Source organism: Excalfactoria chinensis, chromosome 2 (assembly GCF_039878825.1).
Source record: "Excalfactoria chinensis isolate bCotChi1 chromosome 2, bCotChi1.hap2, whole genome shotgun sequence".
NCBI classification, from domain to species: domain Eukaryota; kingdom Metazoa; phylum Chordata; class Aves; order Galliformes; family Phasianidae; genus Excalfactoria; species Excalfactoria chinensis.
In genome coordinates this window covers 79,455,744-79,478,838 of record NC_092826.1, presented here as the reverse complement: position 1 = coordinate 79,478,838, position 23,095 = coordinate 79,455,744, and the positions used below count along the sequence as shown (strand labels likewise).

General features: G+C 41.3%; 1 protein-coding gene across 1 annotated transcript in view; it reads right to left on the bottom strand.

The window, feature by feature from the left end:
• The window catches only part of CDYL (chromodomain Y like), a 109,284-nt gene extending 89,884 nt beyond the window's left edge, over positions 1 to 19,400 (bottom strand). Inside the window, exon 1 of the mRNA XM_072330169.1 lies at positions 18,866 to 19,400. Within this exon, the coding sequence (XP_072186270.1) occupies positions 18,866 to 18,889 (24 nt within the window). The 5' untranslated portion in view covers positions 18,890 to 19,400. The remainder of the gene's footprint in view (positions 1 to 18,865) is intronic.
• Positions 19,401 to 23,095: the final 3,695 nt, after the last annotated feature.

Below are 23,095 nucleotides of genomic sequence, written 5' to 3'. Positions count from 1 at the left end.
TCTATAAAATCCAACACGAGTGTCCTTCATCTATTACTGCTCTATGATCTGTTCATTAACCAGTTTGAGTACTGTGTATGGTGCTCTGTTTTGGGTACCCCACTACAAGATAGGCATCAAGGCCCAGAAGCACATCCAGAGAAAGGCAATGAAACTGGCAAAAGGTCTGGAGCACAAATATTGTGGGGAGCAGCTGAGGGAATTGGGATTGTTTAGTTTGGAGAGGAGGAGGCTGAGAGGAGACCTACCTGAATGGAGGTGGGTGTCAGCCTTTTCTCCTGTCTAATTAGTGATAGGACATGAGGGAATGTCCTCAAGTTGTGCCAGGGGAGATTCAGGTAGGGTTTTAGGAAAAACGACTTCTCTAAAAGAGCAGTCAGGCACTGGAATGGGCTGCCCAGGTGGTGGAATCACTGTCCCTGGAGGTATTCAAGACATGTTTAGATGTTGTACTGAGGGACATGGTTTAGTGGGGGAAATAGTGGTGGAAGGCAGGCAGCTGGACTAGATGATCTTGGAGGTCTTTTTCAACCTTGGTAATTCTGTGGTCCTATGAATCTAGATTTAATATTGGCCATGTTGACTTAGCAAAAAGATAGATTTTGAAAATCAGAATACCGTGCAGTTGTACATCAAGTGCCTTACAAAAGCTTATTATATCTATGTGAATGCCTTTGTTAACCTTTCAGCCTCAACATGAAGAAATAAATACAGACAAGTTGTATGAACAAGTTGTATGTATGAACAGCTGGGCAAGCACCAACTCTGCAGTCTTCCATTTTCTGTTAACAAGCTCTCATCCCAGCCTTTCCACAGTTCTACCTCTGATCATTATCAGCCTATCTAGTCTAGTGTTTATGTTGCATCTTGGCCTATCCTATATCATTTACACCTTTTCAATAATTAAAACTGAAGTAAAAACAAAATATAGACCCAATTACCCTACATGTATTCTTAGATGTGTCATACTGTGAAAATGCTGACTGCAGTAGACTAAAGAAAAATATTAAATTTAGTTGCTCCTTGCAGATAAAGCAATTTTATTTATTTATTTATTTATTTTTGTAAACTGTTGCCATTTTTGAATACAACAGCCAGAACCTGCCCAAAGAATTAGTGTTTAGATTCACAATTGGATCTCCTATGTTTCTAACATAGGATAATTTTTTTGCATTATTTTTCTTTTCTTTACTATTACTGTCCCTATCTAGTAGACTAACGCCATTACTAGCATTGTTTTGCTCTTAATAAGGAAGATAATATCGTTCTTAGCCCCACTGACAGAAAGCTCACCTCTGTCTCATTATGTTATGACAGCTTCCTGTCTGTCTGTTTTGAATTTGCATTGTAAGAATTACAAACCCCCTGGGTAATTTTTATTTTATAAATGCTGTAACTTTCAGACAAACCAGTTTTCTTTATATTTTCAGTAAAATCTCTGTTAAATTATTTTTAGGAAATCATCCTGTTGAAGAAAAATAAAAGAGTAAATATTGTCGGCAAGCACTACACCAAATAGAACTGATTTAAATATACAGGAGCTCCCAGTGCTGATTGTCCTGGTGAAAGTTAGGAGAGCTTAAATCTCAGTTAATTTTTTTCAGAAAACTAAGATTTTACAGAGAATAATTTTTCATTCTCAGGAAAACGTGACAAAAGACCTGAAGACATTATGAAGTCTAGGAAGGTTTTGTTAATGATCACCTACTATAATCACGCTGAAATAGCAATGTATATTTTCTCTGCAGACACTTAAAGAAAGATTCCTCTTGAAATAAGTGTTCCAAATGAAAATCTTAGAGCAAGTTACTCATCTAGCCGGAGTACTTGCCCAATAAAAAACATTTCCTTGATTTCTGTATCATCAGTTATTTCTAAGCAAACAGCAACTCCAATATTATTTTCCACACTTAGCATTTCCCATAAAACAGAGTATATATATATATATATATTCGCGTATACATTCCTGATATTACTGCGGAAATACAACAGCACAAATCACCCTAACATATCTCACAAATACTAAAATATGAAAGAGCTATTATACAGTAAGAAAAAGTCCAAGACCCTTTCTCATGTCCACAGTCCTTTTTAGTTATGATAACTTTGATTCAGATTATATTTTGGAAAAATTAAAGAGAAAAACCAAAATAATCAGTGATGTCTTCCAAGCCTTGACCAAAATAATACGTTAAAAATAAAAGTAGCACCGGATGTTATGAACCTTAGGAACACTGACCCTCATGTCTATTAAAAAATGTTTAGAACTTACAGAAATTTCAGAGGCAATTTTCTGTTCCTAAGAATCCAACTTGTTTAGTTGTCATTACCTTGCAAAGAATTAGACACAGAATTCAGTGAAAACATATATATAAAAGAACAAGTGCCTAGGCAAGTCTGGCTCCTACAATAATGCCAGAATGGAACCATAAAAGAAAAGGTGGGAAGGGCAATGAGAAAGGCCCGATTTCATAATTCGATCTTACTCTTAATGAAGCGTGGCACTCAATAAAAACTGGCACAGTGGAAGTCTGTTCGACTTGGTCATTTTCACATAAGTAGTCTGAAGTGTTTGGGTGTATTTTTTTTTAATACTTTGTTGGCAAGTAAACCAGTTTGAATATATTGGATTGAGTTTCCAGATGGCGATCAAGAGAATATAGTTTTTTCTGAGTGTAATCTTGTTCTGTGCTTTCAAATTATTTATTTAATGATATATATGTATATATTATTTAAACCAAAAATCAATGCCAGTGGTTGGCAATGTCATTAAACTGTTCTGGTTTCAAACGCAAGTATAGGTTTTAAACTCATTGCTGTGTGCACCTGTTAAAACAGTGAGTCATCCAAATATACTTTCATCCAATCCTAATTTTTGAGTGCTATGCCTCTAAAATAATATTTTAATCAATTTATTTTATGATGTTTTGAAATTGCATACAAATGTAGACTAGATTTTAATAAGTACATACAATTGTCTTTACAATACTGAATACATAATCTAGGCTTCTTATCATCATGTTCAACCTAAAATTAATTTCATAATTAATTATGAGCTACACTTAAGTAAATGGCAGAACATTTTTGCTTAATATGAACAAAATATGGGCCTAACAACACACTGAACTGAGAACATTGGACTGGGGGCACTTAAACTACTCAGTTGCTTTATAAATTCTCACTCTGTTATGAACACCTTCAATGATAAAGCACTAGCATTATAGTCTTTAATATTAACTATTATTCTTTCCTACCAGCTCTTATTTATATTTTGGAATGAACTGAAGAGCAACATGGCTTACTTTCCTTATCAGTTTTCCCACCTTCACATTTAAAGTGAAAATAATTTGCTCCTGCCTGTAAAACTGAAACCAAAAGTCACAAAAGCACAAGTTTTCCTACTCAAAAGCTATTGATGGCCCCCATACTTTGAACTTTAATTCCAATGGAGAGACTAAATATAATATTTATTAAACGCAGCATTTTCAAAGAAATAAAGTATAAAATGAGCTCAACTACTAAAAGACATGCTGTCCTATCCAAGTTCCTGCCCGCTGCCCATTTAGTGTATAACTAAAATAAAACATCACTTAAAAAATTAAATTATACTCTGAATTTCATTTTATGCCTCCCACAGTCTTAGTTTGGGTTTGCACAACAACAATTTTGCATCTCAGCAAAAGTATAATATGATCCAAGTGGACAGGCAAAAAACAAACAAACAAACAAGCAGCCTTGCATGGCTGCAAGAGTTTTATCACTTGTGTTGAGCACTAAAAAGTAATGAAAAAAATTCATCACACTTCCTAACTGCAGCGTTTAGTGTAAAATTTAGGAAAATGTTAGTAAGTAGTACCTGTGCAAGACTGAGAGCAGCCTTCCAATAATTAAAGGAAGCTTATAAGCAGGAGGGAAATCAGCTTCTTACATGGTCTGATAGCAGTAAGACAAGGGGGAATGGCTTTAAACTAAAAGAAGGAAGATTTAGGTGAGATGTTATGAGGAAATTATCTTTGTAAAGGGCAGTGAGGCACTGGCACAGCTGCCCAGAGAAGCTGTGATGCCCCATCCCTGGAGGATCAAGGCCAGGTTGGATGGGCCCTGGGCAGCTGAGCTTGTGGTGCCAGCCCTGCCCACAGCATGGGGTTGGAGTTGGATAGGCTTTAAGGTCTCTTTGAACCCAAGCCATTCTGTGATTCTATTATATGACTGTGAATTAACTGTAATCCCAAACTGTTGCAAGTAGGAGTTTACCATGTTGCATCAAAACAGAAGAGTAAGTAGCCCAAAACTACATGGTGCAGAACAGGTTTGTCCTCTGACATGATGACCTAGCACAGTTTCTTTGTCTCACTGCCTGCTCTATCCCCTGCCTGCAGCTTCTGGCCCTCCTAGCGCCTTCAAGGGATGTGGACCCTGTTCCAGAGCCAGCACAAGACATGGAAGCCCTGTAGCCATACCACAAGGCAGCACACAGAATTAGCCCAGCTTAAAATGTGATACACTATTTGACAGATGCTTTTTAACTGATCACTGCTGCAACCAACCCCAATATCTACCCAGTTTCTTCTCCTACCTCCCTTTGACCCCACGGCATATGCAACAACCAACACAAATGTTGTCAGGATTTCCTCCCTCATTCTCTGGATGCTTTCACTGAGGCTGTTCTGTGTACACTACATGGCTGTACAAACCTTGGACACGTTTTGTCATACCAGCAGATATTCACAACTACTCACTGAAACACACAGAGGAACGGTTCCAACCAAATTAACACTTTTGGAGATAAGTTTTTTTGTTGTTTAATTGAACCAGGTTAATTTTTCAACCCTTTTAACAAATGGCTGAGCTTCCATTGTGGTTCAATGGAAGAAATAGATGAGGTGTCTGAGGAAGGAGCTGCTGAAGTCAATTATAATGTGCTGCCACCCAAAATCCTTCAGAGATTTAAGGTAAAAAAAGTAAAGTTATGGTAACTTTAGAAGTAAAATTATGGTTTAAAAACACAATTTGATCTACCACACAGATAACTGTAAACCACTTTGCTTTATACCACAATAGCTCATTGCTGTGCCTAAACCCAGCTTCAATGGCACAATCCCTTAACAACATTCACCTACTAACACAGTTTACAGTCCCAAGGGAAGGCCTGTAATGAAGAAGTTGAGTACTATCCTGCAGTAGGTTCAGAAGACTGTAGGGGGAGAAAAGGACAGTGCTTAGCATGTTGCAATTTAAGCATATCTACCAGAACTGACTAAATGAACCGGACTAGCCTTTCTATACCTCTTTGTAGAGAAAGGAGATAAAGTTTCTATTCTGATGACCTTCTAGAGAAATTTATTGGAAAGGTCTGAATGGCTGGATGACTCTTGTCACTTTTTACAGAGAATGTCAAAGATGATATTGCATGCTAGCTGAATACCTCTCCAGCTAGCCCCACGTAAATAAATAAATAAAGCATATAAGTGAGAGAGATTCGTTTGTGACTTGTACTTTCAGTATAGCTTGTCTCTGTAAGATTCAATTCGATTATTTTATTCTAAGATGTTCTGACCATATTTACTTTAGAAAAAACATAAAAACAAACGACACCTTTATGCTGCTCCTATTTTGGCTCAAGTATGAGAAGAACAATTAGCAATCACCTCTGAAATACTCAGGCTGACTGATTTGCTCAGTGGTACATTAGCTGTGACAGAGGGAAAGAAAGAATTACATTTTTCGATGCAGCATTCAGGTATCCTAATGATGAGATCCAACACTTCCCCCCTACAGCCCCTGCCTACCCATTTGCCAGCTTCTACAAATGGTAAGGCAGTTGTAGCAGAATGTCTTTCTTTCACTCCATAACAAAGGTCCAGTCACTTGCTCAGAAAAATAAAAATCATCCTTACTACACAATCAGTAGAGAAATGATTCCACTCTGGAATTGTACTTTTCGAATAAGTCAGATGGAAGAAGCTATATCTTGTGGTTTGACTAAAAATGAGAGAAACATCTATTGGGTAGAGGCTGGGAAGGCAGAGCTCAAACATTTGACAAAAGGGACAAGTTAATGGATAGAGAGCATTTGCTTAGTGAAAAGCAGAATATAAAAGTTATCACATGGTTTCACAGTCCAGCCATGACTTTCTTCTTCCACTTATCGTAAATGTTACGTCTCTGTATACTTTAAGGCTTGATTTAGCATATAAACATCTAAAATCTCTTCCCCAACTTTAATCATCACTATTCACATCTTAATCCAAGCTTCTTAAAACAAGAATGAAGAAGAAAAATAAAATTAGAGCCATATAAAGCATTATTTTACTAATGGAAATGCAAAGACACACAGACTCACACATATATACACATTAGAATAATTCTTGTAATGAATCCCCGCTATTTATAAAAATGCTCATCAAGAACAAACAAATAAGCCAAAAGACATTTTTTTACTTGCCAATAATAATGCCATAATGGAGGAAATTATTTTGTATGCATGCGAGGACTTGGTTTTGTTGCATTTAATAGTTTTGATTAGAGATGTATATGTTCAAGTACAGTTGACAACATTCTTTAGAATAAACCTGGTTGTAATTACTTGAGTAATGACTTTAATGTTGAATAATTCAATTAATATTGAATGTGCTCAAACAACAGACAGTAATAAAGACAGAAACTTCACATTTTAGTGACCAATGACAGTAAAGTATAAATAAAAAGTCCTCACTTATGTTGAAGATAAATTGTATCTCACACTGATTTAACTGCAATTTAACCAACAACTGTCCACCATTCATCGCTCTTCAGTATCTGAAGGTATGAAAACAGGAACATAAGTAATTTCATCTGAGTGATCAGAGGCAAAAAACATAGGAGTAGGTATAAATGATCAGCAGTAAAAATGTTTCATCTGTTACTGCACATGGATCAAGCTGGAATATTCAAGGGAACAGAAACAATATAACGACCTACTATAACTCTGTCCTCTCACAGAATCCATGTTTTGTCACTAATGCCACCAGAGAGAACTTCTAAAACACCATCTCATTCAACATGCCTTGAAATAGGTGAAATGCTGAACAAGTAAAATTTAACTTACAATTGACACTGATACTTATAAATAGATGGTTTTAAAAACAAGATGTACCTTGATAAGCTTAAAAAAAAAAATAATAATCCAATAAAATACAATCAACCCTGCTATTTAGCCTTCACTGATAACAACGTACAGAAGCATGGCACTGTTTGCATACAATTAAGACAGGTATGCTGTCTTCCATGATTTAACATTTTTACAGTGCCACATCTCAAAGAAGTATCCTTAGATAAAACAATTTATTTCTAATTCAGAAGGTAATATTTTAGTGCTGAGCAGTTTCAATAAATAAGCACAAATTTCAGGGGATTTGATGAGTATAATATGGTGGAAAGAAAAAAAACAAATCAGTTAAGCAGCTACCCTGATACGAGATGCCTGCAACAAGAATTAAATAGGATCTGAAGTGTTTATGGAACTTTCAAAACACGAAGGTATTTCATTTGTCATCAGCACCTGGGAAAAATTATTTGTTGTTATTGATCATTACCATGTGGGTGCCCTGGTAACAGGGGCTACAATGAAAGCGGAGATGCTGAATGCCTTCTTTGCCTTACTCTTTACTGCCAAGACTGCCGCTAGGAAATCCCAGATCCCTGAGGAAAATTAGAAACTGGAGGAAGACTGACTTCCCCTTAGTTGAAAAGAAGCTGGCCACATATTGTTTATACAAAATCAATGCACATAAATCCACGGACCCTGATGAATTTCAACCAAGCATGCTGATGGAGCTGACAGAGGTGATTGCTGAACCACTCTCTATCATCTTTGAAAAGTCATGGAGAACAGAGAGCTGCCTGAAGACTGAAGGATAGCTAATGACACGCCAGTCTTTAAAAAGGCCAAGGAGGAACTGAGCAACTATAGGTCAGCCAGCCTCACTGCTGTCCATGGGAAGGCAATGGAGCAACTTGTTTTGGATGTCATCTCCAAGCAAGTGGAAGAAATTGATCAGGAGTAGGCAGCATAGGTTCACCAAGGGGAAATTACGCTTGACCAATTTGGTAGCCTGAAACAATGTCATCAGCAGCTGGATAAATGTAGGGAGAGCAATGGATGTTGTCTACCTTATCTTTAGCAAGGCATTTCACAGTCTCTCAGAACATTCTTGTAATGAACCTTAGCAAGAGTGCAATAGATGAGCAGACAGTGGATTAAGAACTGGTTGTCTGGTGGAGCTCAAGGAATTGTGATCAGCAAGGTAGAGTTTAGTTGGAGGGGTGTAGCTAGAATTCTCCAGAGGTTGGTACTGGGTCTGGTCCTATTTAACACTTTCATCGATGACCTGGATGAAGGGATAGAGTGCAGCCTCAGCAAGTTTGATGATACAAAGCTGGGAGGAGTAGATAACACACCAAAAGGCTGTGTCGTCATTCAGCAAGACCTAGACCTAGAGTCCAGAAGAGGGCCACAAAGATGATAAGGGGCCTGGAGCATCTCTTGCATGAGGAAAGGCTGAGAGACCTGGGGCTGTTCAGCCTGGAGAAGACTCCTTCTAAAGTGAAGGAGTCAAATTGTTGAGGGCAGACTCTTTTTGGTGGCATACAGTGATAGAACACGGGGAAACTGGCAGAAACTAGAATGCAGGAAGTTCCATACTAACTTAAGGAAGAACACATTTACTGTGTGATTGATGGAGCACTGGAACAGCCTGCCCAGAAAGGCTGTGGAGTCTCCTTCTCTAAAGATATTCAAGATCCGCCTGGACACTTTCCTATGCAACCTACTGTAAGCTGCTACTGGCCGTAACAGGAGGTTGGACTTGAAGATCTCTACAGGTTCTTTCAGATCCCTACAATTCTGTGATCTCTTGATGATCTGGGTAAAAAATATATCTAATATTTCTCTGGAAATTATGCCTCCCAAAGATTATGCTCCATTAAACTAGTACTAGACTTCTTTATTACTTTAGCTCATGTATGTTTCTTTTGAATTAAAATAAAATAGATATTATACAAGAATCCTTATATTCACCTCTCAATACATAATTTTGTGTATAATGAAACAAAACCAGGAAGTACTAGGCACATGAACGACACAACGAAAATAAGAAAATCTGAAAAGAATTTTGTAAGCTGGGCTTTAACCTCTTCTGGAAATGTACATACAGTATAAACAGCTTGGTGTGCAATGAGTTTAAATTTTAACTTTGAATATTCTGACCTTACTGTATCACAAGTGAAAATTGATTGACTCCTCTAAAACTTCACTAATTTAAAACTTCCATTGCCCTCATGAGTGTTAGGACACCATAGTTATTTCTTCAGCTGTAAAAGGCAGTAGATAGTTGTTTCTATGGAAATCCAGTCTTCCACAGGAAGAGGATCTACAGTGAGAGGTGTTCAGAGATATGACTTAGCAGAGGGTTGTTAGAGTTAGGGTACTATGGTTAGTCTGAGGTTGGACTTGATGATCTCTGAGGTCTTTTCCAACCTGAGTAATTCTATAATTCTATGATACTTCAGAAAGCATTAGAAATCTTCTATCTAGAACTGCTCACTCAACTGACCATAGTGTGCGTTAAGTACGTTTGTTCAAAATAAATATGTTTATGGTCAAATTCCACAGAAAAGTGCACTAAGAACAAAAGCTCAAAATTCTCAGTCTGATAAAAACATTGTTGCTTTTACTGTCCTTGTGTTTCTTAGTTCTTTGAAAGTCCTTTTAATCAAAGATCACATCTGTTCATTATCTGTGACCAAAACAAGCATATCTCAACCCTGTAACCATGAAAAGCTATCTAAGGGCTACCAAATAGTTACTGTATGGCAAAAAGCCTATATAGCTAAAATAATTAAATAAAATCAGATTTTTCTTCTTTTGGAAGAGTTTTCCACAAATCTTCCAAATTTAAGAAGGATTACACTCCACTAAATCTGTTACGTTTACACTTACAAAATACTATTCATTACAAATAATGAAATTAATTCCTGGAATTTGTTATGACAATTTGTTTCTATCTATGACTATACTCCTCTCTCTAACTTTCTAAACTAGGAGTCTGTTCATACAAAGCAGTTATCTAGACCTTATTTTGGGATACAGACCTTATGCATATCAAGTCTTCATGAAGGTCTTTTCGTGTATCTAGAATATACAAGGCTGACGAAGATTTTAGATTTTATCCAGAGTTTGTATTTCTGTTTTGCCTGACCACGTGATAATAACCTCTTCTGGAAACCTTAGGTTCAAGTTACTACTTTGCTTACTAAACAGCAATTTTTTAGTGGTTATGACTCAGATAAGGCTTGTGCTTAAACTCTACCAGTTGAACAACATCCAAAGTGCATTTAGAAAGGAAGTCTGAAGGGAAGAGGACAGACATTTAGCTTGACACAGAAGGTGAGAGATCTGGCAACCATACTGTACTCCTGCTTATCCCATGTCCTACTCACACCATCAGAAATGATGGATGCGCAAAGCAATGATCTTCCCTCAGGGGTGTCTGCCCTCCCTGGAGTCTGCAGCAGCCCTTGACTGATGTGTGCAGAGTATCAACATGGTTTCAGACACCTGGAGACCTTGGGTTACGCTGCCCAACTTCTAAGAGACGTGGCTGAAATCTCTCTTGGCCTCAACAAAACCAACCACAAAAGCTCCCAATGATTACCACTGTCCCACGTCTCCCATTTTTCCCTTCTACTGTTAGAAATTACTGACCAGTGATAGGCATCAGGATGCTGAACTGGGCAAATCTGTTGTGATGATGCGTATAGTCTTACATTCTCATTATTTCTTCAAGACACAGTTCCAGGTCTGTTAGTTTTAACCTTGTACATGACCTAGCCAGTAAAATATGACCGAAGAGTCACACTGTGCTGGCACAAGCTGTATTTTATATGTACAGCCGAGGAAAGTCAGGTGCTAAAATCAAACAGAACTAGCAACTCTGAGGCAGCAACCAGTCAGACTATAGTGCAGATAATTTTCCTGAAGATACTTGGAATAATTTTGAACCTGTAGTATATCTTCATTCAAGTGTAATCAACATACAGATGATGCTTCATGTAATAACTGTGTTTTATGGAAAGAACTTCAAAAACCACAGGCTTTTAAATATCTACTAAATAAAACATCCATCACACCAGTATTGGGGAAGAATTTTACAGTTGAGTTATATTCATTTCAACAAGTAAAAATGTACCTCAGTTTTCCCCTGCACATATATTTGTGAAACGTACATCCAAACTTTTTCTGATATTAAAAACAAAACATAAGACTTAAATTACTGAGAAGCTGTGAAACACTCAGAAATTGTGGTGGTGTAAGAGTTTGGAGAGGTGCAACTATAGATGCGGTAAGGCCACTTAAAACATACATTTATCTTTTCCTGCTAATAAAAAAAAGAAGGAAAAAAGGAAAGGGGAAAGGGAAAGGGAAAGGGAAAGGGAAAGGGAAAGGGAAAAGGAAAAAGGAAAAGGAAAAGGAAAAGGAAAAGGAAAAGGAAAAGGAAAAGGAAAAGGAAAAAGGAAAAGGAAAAAGGAAAAGGAAAAAGGAAAAGGAAAAAGGAAAAGGAAAAAAGGAAAAGGAAAAAGGAAAAGGAAAAAGGAAAAGGAAAAAAGGAAAAGGAAAAGGAAAAGGAAAAGGAAAAGGAAAAGGAAAAGGAAAAGGAAAAGGAAAAGGAAAAGGAAAAGGAAAAGGAAAAGGAAAAGGAAAAAGGAAAAGGAAAAAGGAAAAGGAAAAAGGAAAAGGAAAAGGAAAAGGAAAAGGAAGAAGGAAAAGGAAAAGGAAAAGGAAAAGGAAAAGGAAAAGGAAAAGGAAAAGGAAGAAGGAAAAGGAAAAGGAAAAGGAAAATGGAAGGGGAAGGGAAGGGGAAGGGAAGGGAAAGGGGAAGGGGAAGGGGAAGGGGAAGGGGAAGGGGAAGGGAAAGGGAAAGGGAAAGGGAAAGGGAAAGGGAAAGGGGAAGGGGAAGGGGAAGGGGAAGGGGAAGGGGAAGGGAAAGGGGAAGGGAAAGGGGAGAGAGAAGAGAAGAGAAGAGAAGAGAAGAGAAGAGAAGAGAAGAGAAGAGAAGAGAAGAGAAGAGAAGAGAAGAGAAGAGAAGAGAAGAGAAGAGAAGAGAAGAGAAGAGAAGAGAAGAGAAGAGAAGAGAAGAGAAGAGAAGAGAAGAGAAGAGAAGAGAAGAGAAGAGAAGAGAAGAGAAGAGAAGAGAAGAGAAGAGAGAAACGAACACGTCATCAGACAAAACGTGGTCAAGATCAAGATTTGATCAGAGCTGTACTTATTTATTTTGTGCAATGTGATCATAAACTGTGCAGCCTCACTGAGGACTCATATTACACCCAGTGTAATTACTTTGTTTCATTATCAAATATATATATATAGTAAATTGATATTTAGTAAATAGTTGTTTAATTACACATTCCAGTGCTAGCAAAGTAGCTAAAATCACTTAAAATCATTTTACTCAAAGATAAACAAAAAAATCCCCGACAATTCTGCAGTTATTGATGTGTAATGCTATCACAGGTCATCCAGCCATCCCAAACCTCAAAAGCACAGAGTTTAATTGGACTTATGTGCTCTTTTTCATTTTACAAGTACAGTATGTATGTACTTCCATCAGATAACCAAAAATAATACATCATCCAGGGATACCAGATTGGGAGTTCATTATGGTGCTTTATGAGTGGCGTTATAGATCTGCCTATCAGTTATATCTAACAGATCTGCACATCCAGCTATCACATATTTAAGAAGTCATTCTGGTTGCCAAAGCTTTGTATCAAATACAATCTTTGCAAGAAAGGAATACTTCCAATAGAAATGACACCATAACTGTCAGTAACTTGTTTTTTTCCCATGGCTAGAGCATGCTGAAGTGGTCAGGAATAAATAAGCTGTACCTACTGAGAAGTCAAAAGGGAAATACTGCATCACTGATGCTGTTCCAGCTATGCCAGGCTTCCCGAAGAACAAGAGGCTATGATGTGTCTCGTTAAGTTCTTTATGTCCAATAATTTTTCCTCATTTGAGAGGTACCAAGTGTAGGCACACAGGTAGCAAGTTTCTGTGACATTACAGACTTGTAAGCTGAAAGTAATCGTTCCGTAACTCTTTAAGTGTAACCAGTACCACATTCATCAACACCTTTGACTGAACCAAAACATGAAGAAATAAAATGTTTTCATAATTTACATGCACACTAGATGTAAGTGCATGTACAAAACAGTCTCATATATTAACAACAACAACAACAAAAAACAACAAAAACAAAACAAAAAAAACACTCACTTTCTGTGAATCATTTTCAGTCCTACACAGGTCACGGGCAGAATTTAACTCCTTTGAGTTCTTGGAGTACAGAAACAGCTACTACAGTCCTGCCAGGCCAGTAGCACAGCAGAGGGCATGACATACTGAAAGAGTTGGGGCTTGGGCGCTTCCAAGGCAGCAGTGGAAGGGAAGGCACTGAGGCCTCCTGGGATCTGTCAAGAGCTCTGGGGCAGATGATAAGAAATACCTTAAAGTGGTGAAGGACAATGTAGCAAGGGACATGGAAAAGAGTTAAGTGGCGATCCCGTTCTTAAGGTTCTCTTTCATTAGCTCTCTATTTTAAAAGAGTCACATCGACCAAAGGCGAATCAAGCTAACCCTCAACTCATTTCTAAGTTAGAAATACAGTTTATACTCTTTTTCAGCATCACAGAATGGTTTTGATTGGAAGGGACCTTCAAGGTCATCTAGTTCCAACTCCCCCAGCACTGACAAGGACACAACTCCCACCTAACCTGGCCTTAAACACTTCAAGAGATGGTGCAACCACAGCTTCCCTGAAACTTTTCTGCAGTGTCTCACTGCCCTCAATGTAAAAAATTTCTTCCTTATACTCAATCTAAATCTACCATCCTCCAGTTTAAAACCATTGCCCCTTCTCTTGGAAAAGTATTTCAGTCCTTCTCATAAGCCTCCCATATACACTGTAAGGTCACAATGAGGTCTCCCAGGATCCTTTTCTTCTCCAGACTGAACAAGTGCAGCTCTCTCAGCCTGTGCTCACTGGAGAGGTGCTCCAATACTTTGATCATCTTCAGGGTTCTCCTCTGTACCCACCCTAACAGCTCCATATCCTTCCTGAGCTGGTGGCCCCAAACCTGCATACAGTACTCCAGCTGAGACCTCACAAAGGCAGAGCAGAGAGGGACAATCCCCTCCCTTTCCCTGCTGGCAGCCCCTCTTTTGATGCAACCCAAGATACCGTTGTCCTTATGGGCTGCAAGCACACTGCTGGCTCACGCCCAGCTTTCCATCCTCCAGGACCCCCAGGTCCTTCTCTGCAGGGCCGCTCTCAAGGAGTTCTTGAGGTTTGTACTCATATCTAGGATTGTTCCAAGTGCAGCACTTTGCACTTGCTTAGTTGAGCAAATGTCTCCTTCACCCAAACAAGCAATAACATCCACGCAACGTTTTGTCAAAACAAAACCTGACCAATTCAGTCACCACGGCACATCAACTGTAAGATCCCCTTTATGAAGAAATGTCACTGATGTTTAGCCAACATCTTAGGAATTGGCACAAAAGAAACAAGAAGCAGAAGATCGGTCCCAAGATACTTCAAACTTCCTGCAAAACAGGTTGAATAACAACAACCCGTTTTAATGGGAAAACAATTGCTAGAGCCCAAAACTGCATTATCAATTTTGTGTTAATATCAGTTTTTATTCAAGTAGCCACAAGAAAATTATGAGTTGCAGACTGTAGACAATGGGAGATTCAACCTTAATGTCAACTTACGCAGAACAAATGCTTTAAATTTCCAGCAGAAGTTCACAAGACGTGGCTACAGTGTAACTAGAGCTCTGATACAAACTTTAAATTGATAATTTCTATGCAGGAACCAATTTTCAACTAAGTGACAGCATTTCTCCTTCAGTTTTCTATATTCTGCCATTTCAGAAATTAGCACAGTAGCTGAAGAACAGCCCACGGTATCAGAAGCTGTTTTATTTTTCACTTGTGACCGCTGTTGCATACGTTATTGCATAGAACATGCTATTATTTGGTGGTCAGATTTGACCTACACACTAATGCAAGGCTACGGGACTTTGGTCAGGTGCACCAGAGATGGGTTTCAGTTTGTAATTTCACTGTCTCTGTAGAATTTAATGTTGAAGGCTTTAGCTCTAAAAATAAAAACAAAAATACCAAATCATCACCTGAAGGGAAGCATCACCTTGAGAACACAAGACATTGGGGTGAAAAAAATGCATATGCATTTAGCAAGACACTTGAAAATTAGAAGAGAAAACAGAAACCAAAAGGTCCACCCATTCTATAAAATACAAAAATAATCGCAATAGGACTACAGGACTTAAATATGTTCAGCTTTGATATTTTAATGGATATCGATGAAGTCACCTTAAACTGCTAGGTTTATGGGCAATGTCAAGGTAAAACATGTAGTGAAGAAAACACCAATGCACACACACACTTGCCAAGTTTACACAAACTGCTTTGCTTGCTTCCTGGTAAAGCCCGAAAGGAATGTTTTCATCCAAACAGCAATTGCAGCTCAGGTCTAACTACAGTCACTCAAATGGATCAATCCAGTGAACCATGTACATATACACCCTGTACGTACATCTAGAGCAAAGATGGTAAGCCATAATCTCTGTCAGGCAAAGAATTTTAGTATATTTCTTCTGCCGTTAGTAAAGAAATCATTGAATTTGAGAAGATACTCTGCCAAACTCAGCACAGCTTTTCCACTGTGCACTGAAGTACTACCACTGGTGCTCTTGACATGCTGGCTGATACACAGCTGTCCTGGGAAGTACCTTCCTGGGATCACTTCCACATTTCATCAAACAAATCCTTCATGCCAACCACAATTCAGGCTGACTTTAATCCCAGATGTGATAGCAAGGGTCTGTCAGAGAAGGTCAAGTGATATGACTGCTGAGGCAGCACAACCGCAGCTGCTTTCCAGATGAACCACCTACATGGTGTGGGGATTGTACTTCTAAGTACTCCAAGGAAGATGATGAGAACAATCAACAACCTTGCAACAGGTGGGGATCCAGACAGTAAAGTGAACTTGTCACAGCGTACAAGAAAGTAGACCGAGCACTTGCTGACTTCTCAAAAAGTACAGAAACACAGAAGGCGTGGATAAAGAAAGATGCCCTAAAATGTGCCTTCTGACACAAAATTTGGGAAAAAGGAAAGAAAGTGAATAAATAAACCAACAACAAAAAAAAAGAAGACAGCGCTTTTGCTTATAGTTTCCCTTCGCTGTCATGTTCACCAGTTTCTCCAGCTCTGTCCACCTCACCAACATGTTGTCACTTGAAAACTCAAACTTACAAACAGAAGAACTATGTTCTTAGCCTCACCCATGGAGGTTGGCAAGATTACTGAGTGTTTCATTTTTCATCTAGAAAAGACAGCCTCTTCAATGCTTTTCAATACAAGCTTCACGTTTTCTTCAGATCATCTCCCCCCTCAATAAATAAATAAATAAATATAATATAATATAATATATATATATTATATATATATATATGGTCATCACTACCACAATCCTGAGAAAGCTGAGAAACAAACATGCAGGATGTACAGTCAGCACAACAAAGCCACCCCTTCAGCCAGCAAGAGCACTTCTTCCATGTTTCTATCCTTCAATTCCCAATCACTGCCCTACAGTTAGGCTCCCCCTCTCCAGAGATTATACCCGCAGTCAAAGCAAAAATCAACCCACAAACAACAACTAATCCACTACTTTTTTCTTTTTTCTTTAATTTTTATTATTATGTTTAAAGGTACTTACCTTCATCTTTATTGCTACGCAAAGATTTCTCTCATAATTTGGAAGAACCACAACACCTATCAGCTGTAGTTAACATTCGTATTTAATCTAATAGTCTCAAATAGATTATGCACTTCTTGTTGTTGTTGTTCAAGACACGTGATCAAGACTCAAGAGAAAGAATAAGAGATAAACCAAATTACAGTAGACTTCAATAACCAGTCTAAAAGAATACCGTATTGCACTAATTACAAAGAAAATATCCACGAAACAGTCACTTATACGTGGTAGTTCACAGAAGGTTTAAGTTACATAACGTTCAACATTTCAGGTCAACTTGTAGTTGTGTACTTCCCAAGTTAGTATTCACTACATTTCAATCACCCGTGATTTCTGTAAATCGCATTACGGCATAAAATTTGTCAAAAATGATCAGCAGTTTAGAAAAGAGATTGTAAAAGAGACAGCTTGACCACACGTGAGTCCAAAAGCATCAACGCTTTTAGCACCTCCAATAAACCCTGCACTTACACGGTGAAACAATGCGACTGATTTTAAAATTAAACGGAGCAGTTTATCACCTCAGGTGTTTTGAAATACAGGCTTTTGCCCATGGAACTGAGCACCTAGCCTGCCTAGCAAGAATGACCACGGTCAACGGCCTACTGGAACCTTTCAGACAAGCCAACACTTCCAACACAAGTCAACCAAGCAGAAAAATAAGCAGCGGTCACAGTTAACTTCAGCCCAGTGTCCAGCAAACAGTTTTTCTGGTCATTCTGATGCCAGTCAAAACTGACAACCCATTGTCGGTCATTGAACAAATCCAGAAAGATGCAATGTTCAAGTACTGGCCACAGCACGGTCTAAAGGCCCAACTCTTCCAGCCTGACAGAACTTTTCCTGAAGTCAAAGCAAAGCCGGGGCAATTTTCCTCTATGGAGAGCAGTCTCTAAATTTCTCACCTACTTCCAGGGATCATCCCTTCAAGACTGGCTTAAGCCATGCAACGAGGGTGGGGAAACTTGCCAAAGCAATTAGCCACGATCTATCTGCCTTGGAAACATAGGCCTCCAGTCTTCCTGTCCAGCAGTTCAGCACCTCCACTCAGCACTCATCTCTCATAGAGCACGATCTCTCAAGGGGAGCCTTCCACCTCAACACAGGGATGCAATCCCACCGGTGGGAGACGAGCGCACCACCAGCACGGGAAGCTATCGCCTTCTGTCAAGCGTCCTGAAGGCCGGCCGGCTGCTTTGACCTTAGCATTCCAGCCCATGGATATAAATATTTTTTATAGAGCACTGCCGAGATGCCTATTACCCACCAGATAAAAGCATTCTTGTTTGGTGGAAGACTATTTATTCAACCGAAAGACAAGAAAACGACAACCTCATCTCGCTCCCAGGGATGACTTCTTGCAAAAATAAAAACAAGGAAGTTAAATCCAAGAGGACCATCATGCTTTTCAATTAAGGGCAAGGATGTGAAATTGACACACTCGGGACAGGAAATTCGAAGTCGCACCCTCCCGTGCCCCCCAACGCCGGCGGGCGGGGGATGGTGTGCGGAGCCCCGCTCCTCGCACCGCCCCGAGTTCTCATCGCGGCGTTTCGCACGGCGGCGGCGCACGATGGTGGCACGGGACTCCGGGACGGAGACGGATCGGGGCCGAGCCCCCCCCCCCGCCCGGCGCACGGCTAGAACTCGGCGCGACGCGGCGGGCTGCCCGGGGGGCTGTCAGGGCGCTCCCTCCCCGCTGCCGCCGGGCCGAAGTGCCGTGCGGGCGGCTGCGTGCCGCGGGGCGGGGGGGGGGGGGGGGAGCGCAGGCCACGGGCAGCACTTCGCCGTCTCCTCCGTTCGCTCACATTTCCGTCCTCCCCCGGCGGAACCGGGGAGGGGAGCGGGGCGGGGGGCCGGCGGCGGTCGGGGCCCGGCGGACGGGGGAGATCGGAGCACCGCGTCCCCCCGCAGCCGCGGGCGGGGCGGGGTGGCCGGCGGGGCCGGGGGCAGGGCGGACGCCCGGGGGCTGTTACCTCGTAGAGTTCCTCGGAAGCCATGCTGGGAGCCTCACAAGGTGGAGTTGGGTGCTGGTTTGGAAATACTTTGTTCCAGTTGGTGTCCGTGTGGCCTCCTCTTCTCCCTCCTCCTCCCCCGTCTTCTCCGTCGCTCTCCTCCTCCTCCTCCTCCTCCTGCTGCTGCTCCTGTCCTCCTCCTGCTCCTCTTCTTCTTCTTCTTCTTCTTCTTCTTTTTCTTCTTCCTCCTCCTCCTCCTCCTCCTCCTCCTCCTCCTCCTCCTCCTCCTCCCTGCGCGTCTCTCTCCAGCGCAGCTAGCAGCTCCGCTCGCTCCGTGCCGTTGAGGTGCTGCTGCTGCTGCTGCTGCTGCTGGCGGCGGGGCTGTGCGCACCGCAGCTGCGCAACTCGCTCGCTCCCCGCTCGCCCTCGCGCTCTCCCCCTCGCGCACCCCGCCGGGCGGGCACGCACGCACACACGCGCGCTCACACACACCCGGGCGCGCACACGCGGCCGGGCGGGCGCGCACACGGCGGCGCGCCCCGCACCCCCACCCCGCTGTCCCCGGCCGGCTCGCTCGCTCGCTCCCTCCCCAGGAACACTAATCGAGCGCAGAGAGAGCGCCACACGTAACCACTCCGCCCCGGCTCCCGCCGCCCCCAGCACCACCATCCTCCTCCTCCTCCCCCCCCGCGCTTTGATCTCCCATTGTCCGCCCGGCAGGGTCCGCGGGCGGCCGGGGGGCTCGGAGCTGCCGTTCGCGGGGCCGGTGCCTGAAGCTGCGGGACGACCGCGGAGTTCCGAGTCGCCCGCCCGCACCCGCCCCGCTCCGACCCCCGCCGCCCGCTGGGCCCAGCCCGTGGCGAGTGTCCCCGTGCGTTTTCCAACCCGACGCGAGTTGGCAGAAGGTCTTTCTGAGCCAAGGACGTGGCGAATGCACAAGGGAAACGGGCGAGGGGAACGGCCGGTCCCCACCGATCGTTGCCGACCGCAAGCACCAGACTTGCATCTGACAACTGGCTGTGTTTGCGGTGTAGGGAAGGCCCCACTGAGGCCTCGCAGGCATGAGGGTCAAAGGAAGACAGCTGAGCTCTTGACTTGCTTGGGGCCGGCGTGAATTACTCCATGCGACTTGCCACCCGACTATCTCATTTAGGGTGTTCCATGGGGAGCTGTGCAAATAAGGTGCCATATAGTCAACTGCCAACTTGATGGACTGGATGCCTTGTTGTGCCAAGTCAGACATGAAGAGTCACTCCTTCAAGAGCAGATTCTGCAAGGTGGTGTTTCTGGTCTTAAAAGGTAGAAGGGTGGGACAAAACCAGTCAGACCAAGGTCAGGACAAGAGCTATACCATATGGAGGCACTCATTTTGGTGTTTCTTTCCCTATTCTGCACCAGGAAGCCTTACTCTAGTACAGAACAGCTCAAGTTAAAGCAGAGTTCATCACATTTGTGTGGTCAACCCACACACTGACTCAACCAAGTCTTGATCAAGTTACCTCTTGTTTTTGTGTTTTTTTGTTTTTTGTTTGGTTGGTTGGTTGGTTTGGTTGGTTGGATTTTGTTGTTGTTGTTTCCAAAGGCTTTGCAAAGCATTTCTGGAAAATGAAGATGCTCCTCAGTATTCTACTTTGAGAAACATGTTTTGAACAGTTCTTCAGCAAGTGTCCGTTTAGAAAATGTTGATCTGTTTGTGAAATTTGGATAAGTTATACAGAAAGAGATGGAATCTCCTTTAGTGGACATGGTTGACTTGTCCGTTCTTAGTGGCAGATTGCTTGCTTCCTCCAGGTCAGTGTTCTTCTTCTAGATGACTGAAAATCTTATCTGATGCTGGACTGCCAGGCAGGCACTATTTGCGTAAATAAAATAGTTTTCGCCTTTCATACCTTTGTAATTTCCTAACTAATCTACGGGAAGTTTAGAGCAGATCTATGTTTGAACAACTTCTGGAGATCTTCAAGAGTTGGGCTTAGACTAAGTGTCACCTTGAGCTAAGCATTTACCCACAGTTCCTGGGGTGTGCTCTGAATCCTTTCTGAGCTGTGCTTAGCATACCATCACTGCTGTACTCATCTTTTGAAGGACAGCTTTTTAAGGTAATCTGTGCTCATGTTTTGGCAAAGAGATGGCAGCAATGGTTGCTGAAGATGTTACTTTGCTTGTGAGGCCTAAGAATAGAACACAGAAAGTTCATCTTCTTTTTTTGTTTGTTTCTAAGGGTTTTACCATTGAAGTCAACCAGATCTTAGGCATTTTGTTCTTCTGGATGACTAAAAAGAAATGCAGTTCATCAGTACTTTTCTATTTTTAGTACTTCAAGGAAACAATGAAAGCTCAGAGTTATTACTAATGATTTTATTTTTTTATGTTTCAACCATCCTCCTCATTTTGTCTTTAGTGAAGGAAGTTCTTTCACACGTTCATTGCTTGCAGTGCCCTTAATTCTTCTTTGCCTCCTTTTCTAAGCTTTTGTCCTTGTAGCTTTATAAAAATTACCAGGTGAATTAACCATACTATACGAAAACGCAACACGCTGCTACTGCTGTGGTTCAAGCATCTGAGTTACCAAGTTTTGTGGCTGGTGTTAAGCAGTTGGATTTTGTTACAGTATCACAATAGCTTGTTCTCATCTTGCTCTATCTAAAAAAACAAAGAAATAAATTAATAAATAATCGAGTTGTCTAAAAGTTATGTGGTGAACTGTCTACATCAGTGCTGCCATCTTATTTTCCTAATGTGCTTCACACTTCTCTCATCCAGGAAGCACTTGTCAATTATCGCTATTGGTTTTACAACAATGTTTTAGCTGTTAAGACAGAACTTTGTAGCAACTTTGTAAATGGCTGCAGTAACATAGCATATAAGTGTCTCTAGTAGAGGGACTGTATGGACGGCACTGACTGACCAGTCTAGGAAACTGGAAAGCTAGGCCAGCTGCATATCTGAAAGCATCAGGAAGAGTTCTTAGAGGTATGTGAAGCCACCTTGGTTAATCCAGACTTGGTAACAATCAGAAAACAGGAATAATGCAGGTAGTGTTAGCACACAGAGCTTCCAGTCCGAAGTAGACATCTGGCTTGGCAGTCTTAGTCAAAGTCAGGACAGCTGCTCTATTTTGCAGAATGTACTAATTTATTGACAAGGTACAGATAGTGGAATTACATTCATTTGAAAGGTCAACTTCATTTTGATATCACCGTTGACCACTGGCATGTCTGTAAGGATATGAACTGATGATGGAGTAGCTGAATTTCAGATTCTTACAGTGGTAGACCGGAGCTGGCAAATAAATAAATAAATAAATAAATAAATCTATTACTGTAAATATTGTAGAAGTATGTGTTAGAAGGGAATGGGTCTCCATCAACAGAATCTGCTGTAATCAAGACATCCCAGCCATATTTGATATGCAGACGTTTGTTCACAAGACCACAACTCTTGACATTAAGGAGACTGTCAGTGATTGGTGATATCAAGGTGGCTTTTTGTATCTGGAAGTAGGGCTTGGAAATTAAGTATTTAGTAGTTGAGATGCAGTCAGTGATTAGCTGAAGGATTTCAAAGATCGGACAGATACAGTTACATGTGATGGTCTACACTGTAGGCATTAACATCCGATCAAATCTTATCACAAAATCACAGAACAGTTGGTTCAGAAGAACCTCTAAAGGCCATCTGGCCCAACCCCTGCTCTAGCTGGGATGTGCAGGGCAGGTTGCCCAAGACCAGATTTGGGCAGCTTTTGAAGATCTCCAAGACTCCATGACCTCTCTGGGCAGCTTGTGCCAGTGCTCCACTACCAACGTGATAAAGAAGTACTTCCCAAGTATTTAGATGGAACATTTTGTGTCCCGGTTTGTACCCACTGCCTCTTGTACTGGCACGGGTCACCACTAAAAAGAGCCTGACACAATCTTCATTTCCTCCTCCCTTCAGTTATCTATACACATTGTTGAGATGTGCCCTGAGACTCCTCCAGGCTGAACTGTTCCAACTCCCTAAGCCTCTCCTCACAGGACTCCAAGTCTCTTGATGATCTTAGTGGTCCTCTGCTGGGCTTTCCCTAGTGAATGTGTGTCTATCTCATCCTATGCTACTCAAGGAAAAGCTATCAAACATATTGAATAGAACTAATGGCATGCTTCATCTCATCCTAAATAGATGCTCGTGTCTGGCCAGATGAATTGCACTCTAAATCTGATTGAATATGTTGACTGAAGTTTTATAGACTGGAAGTGTGATACTTAT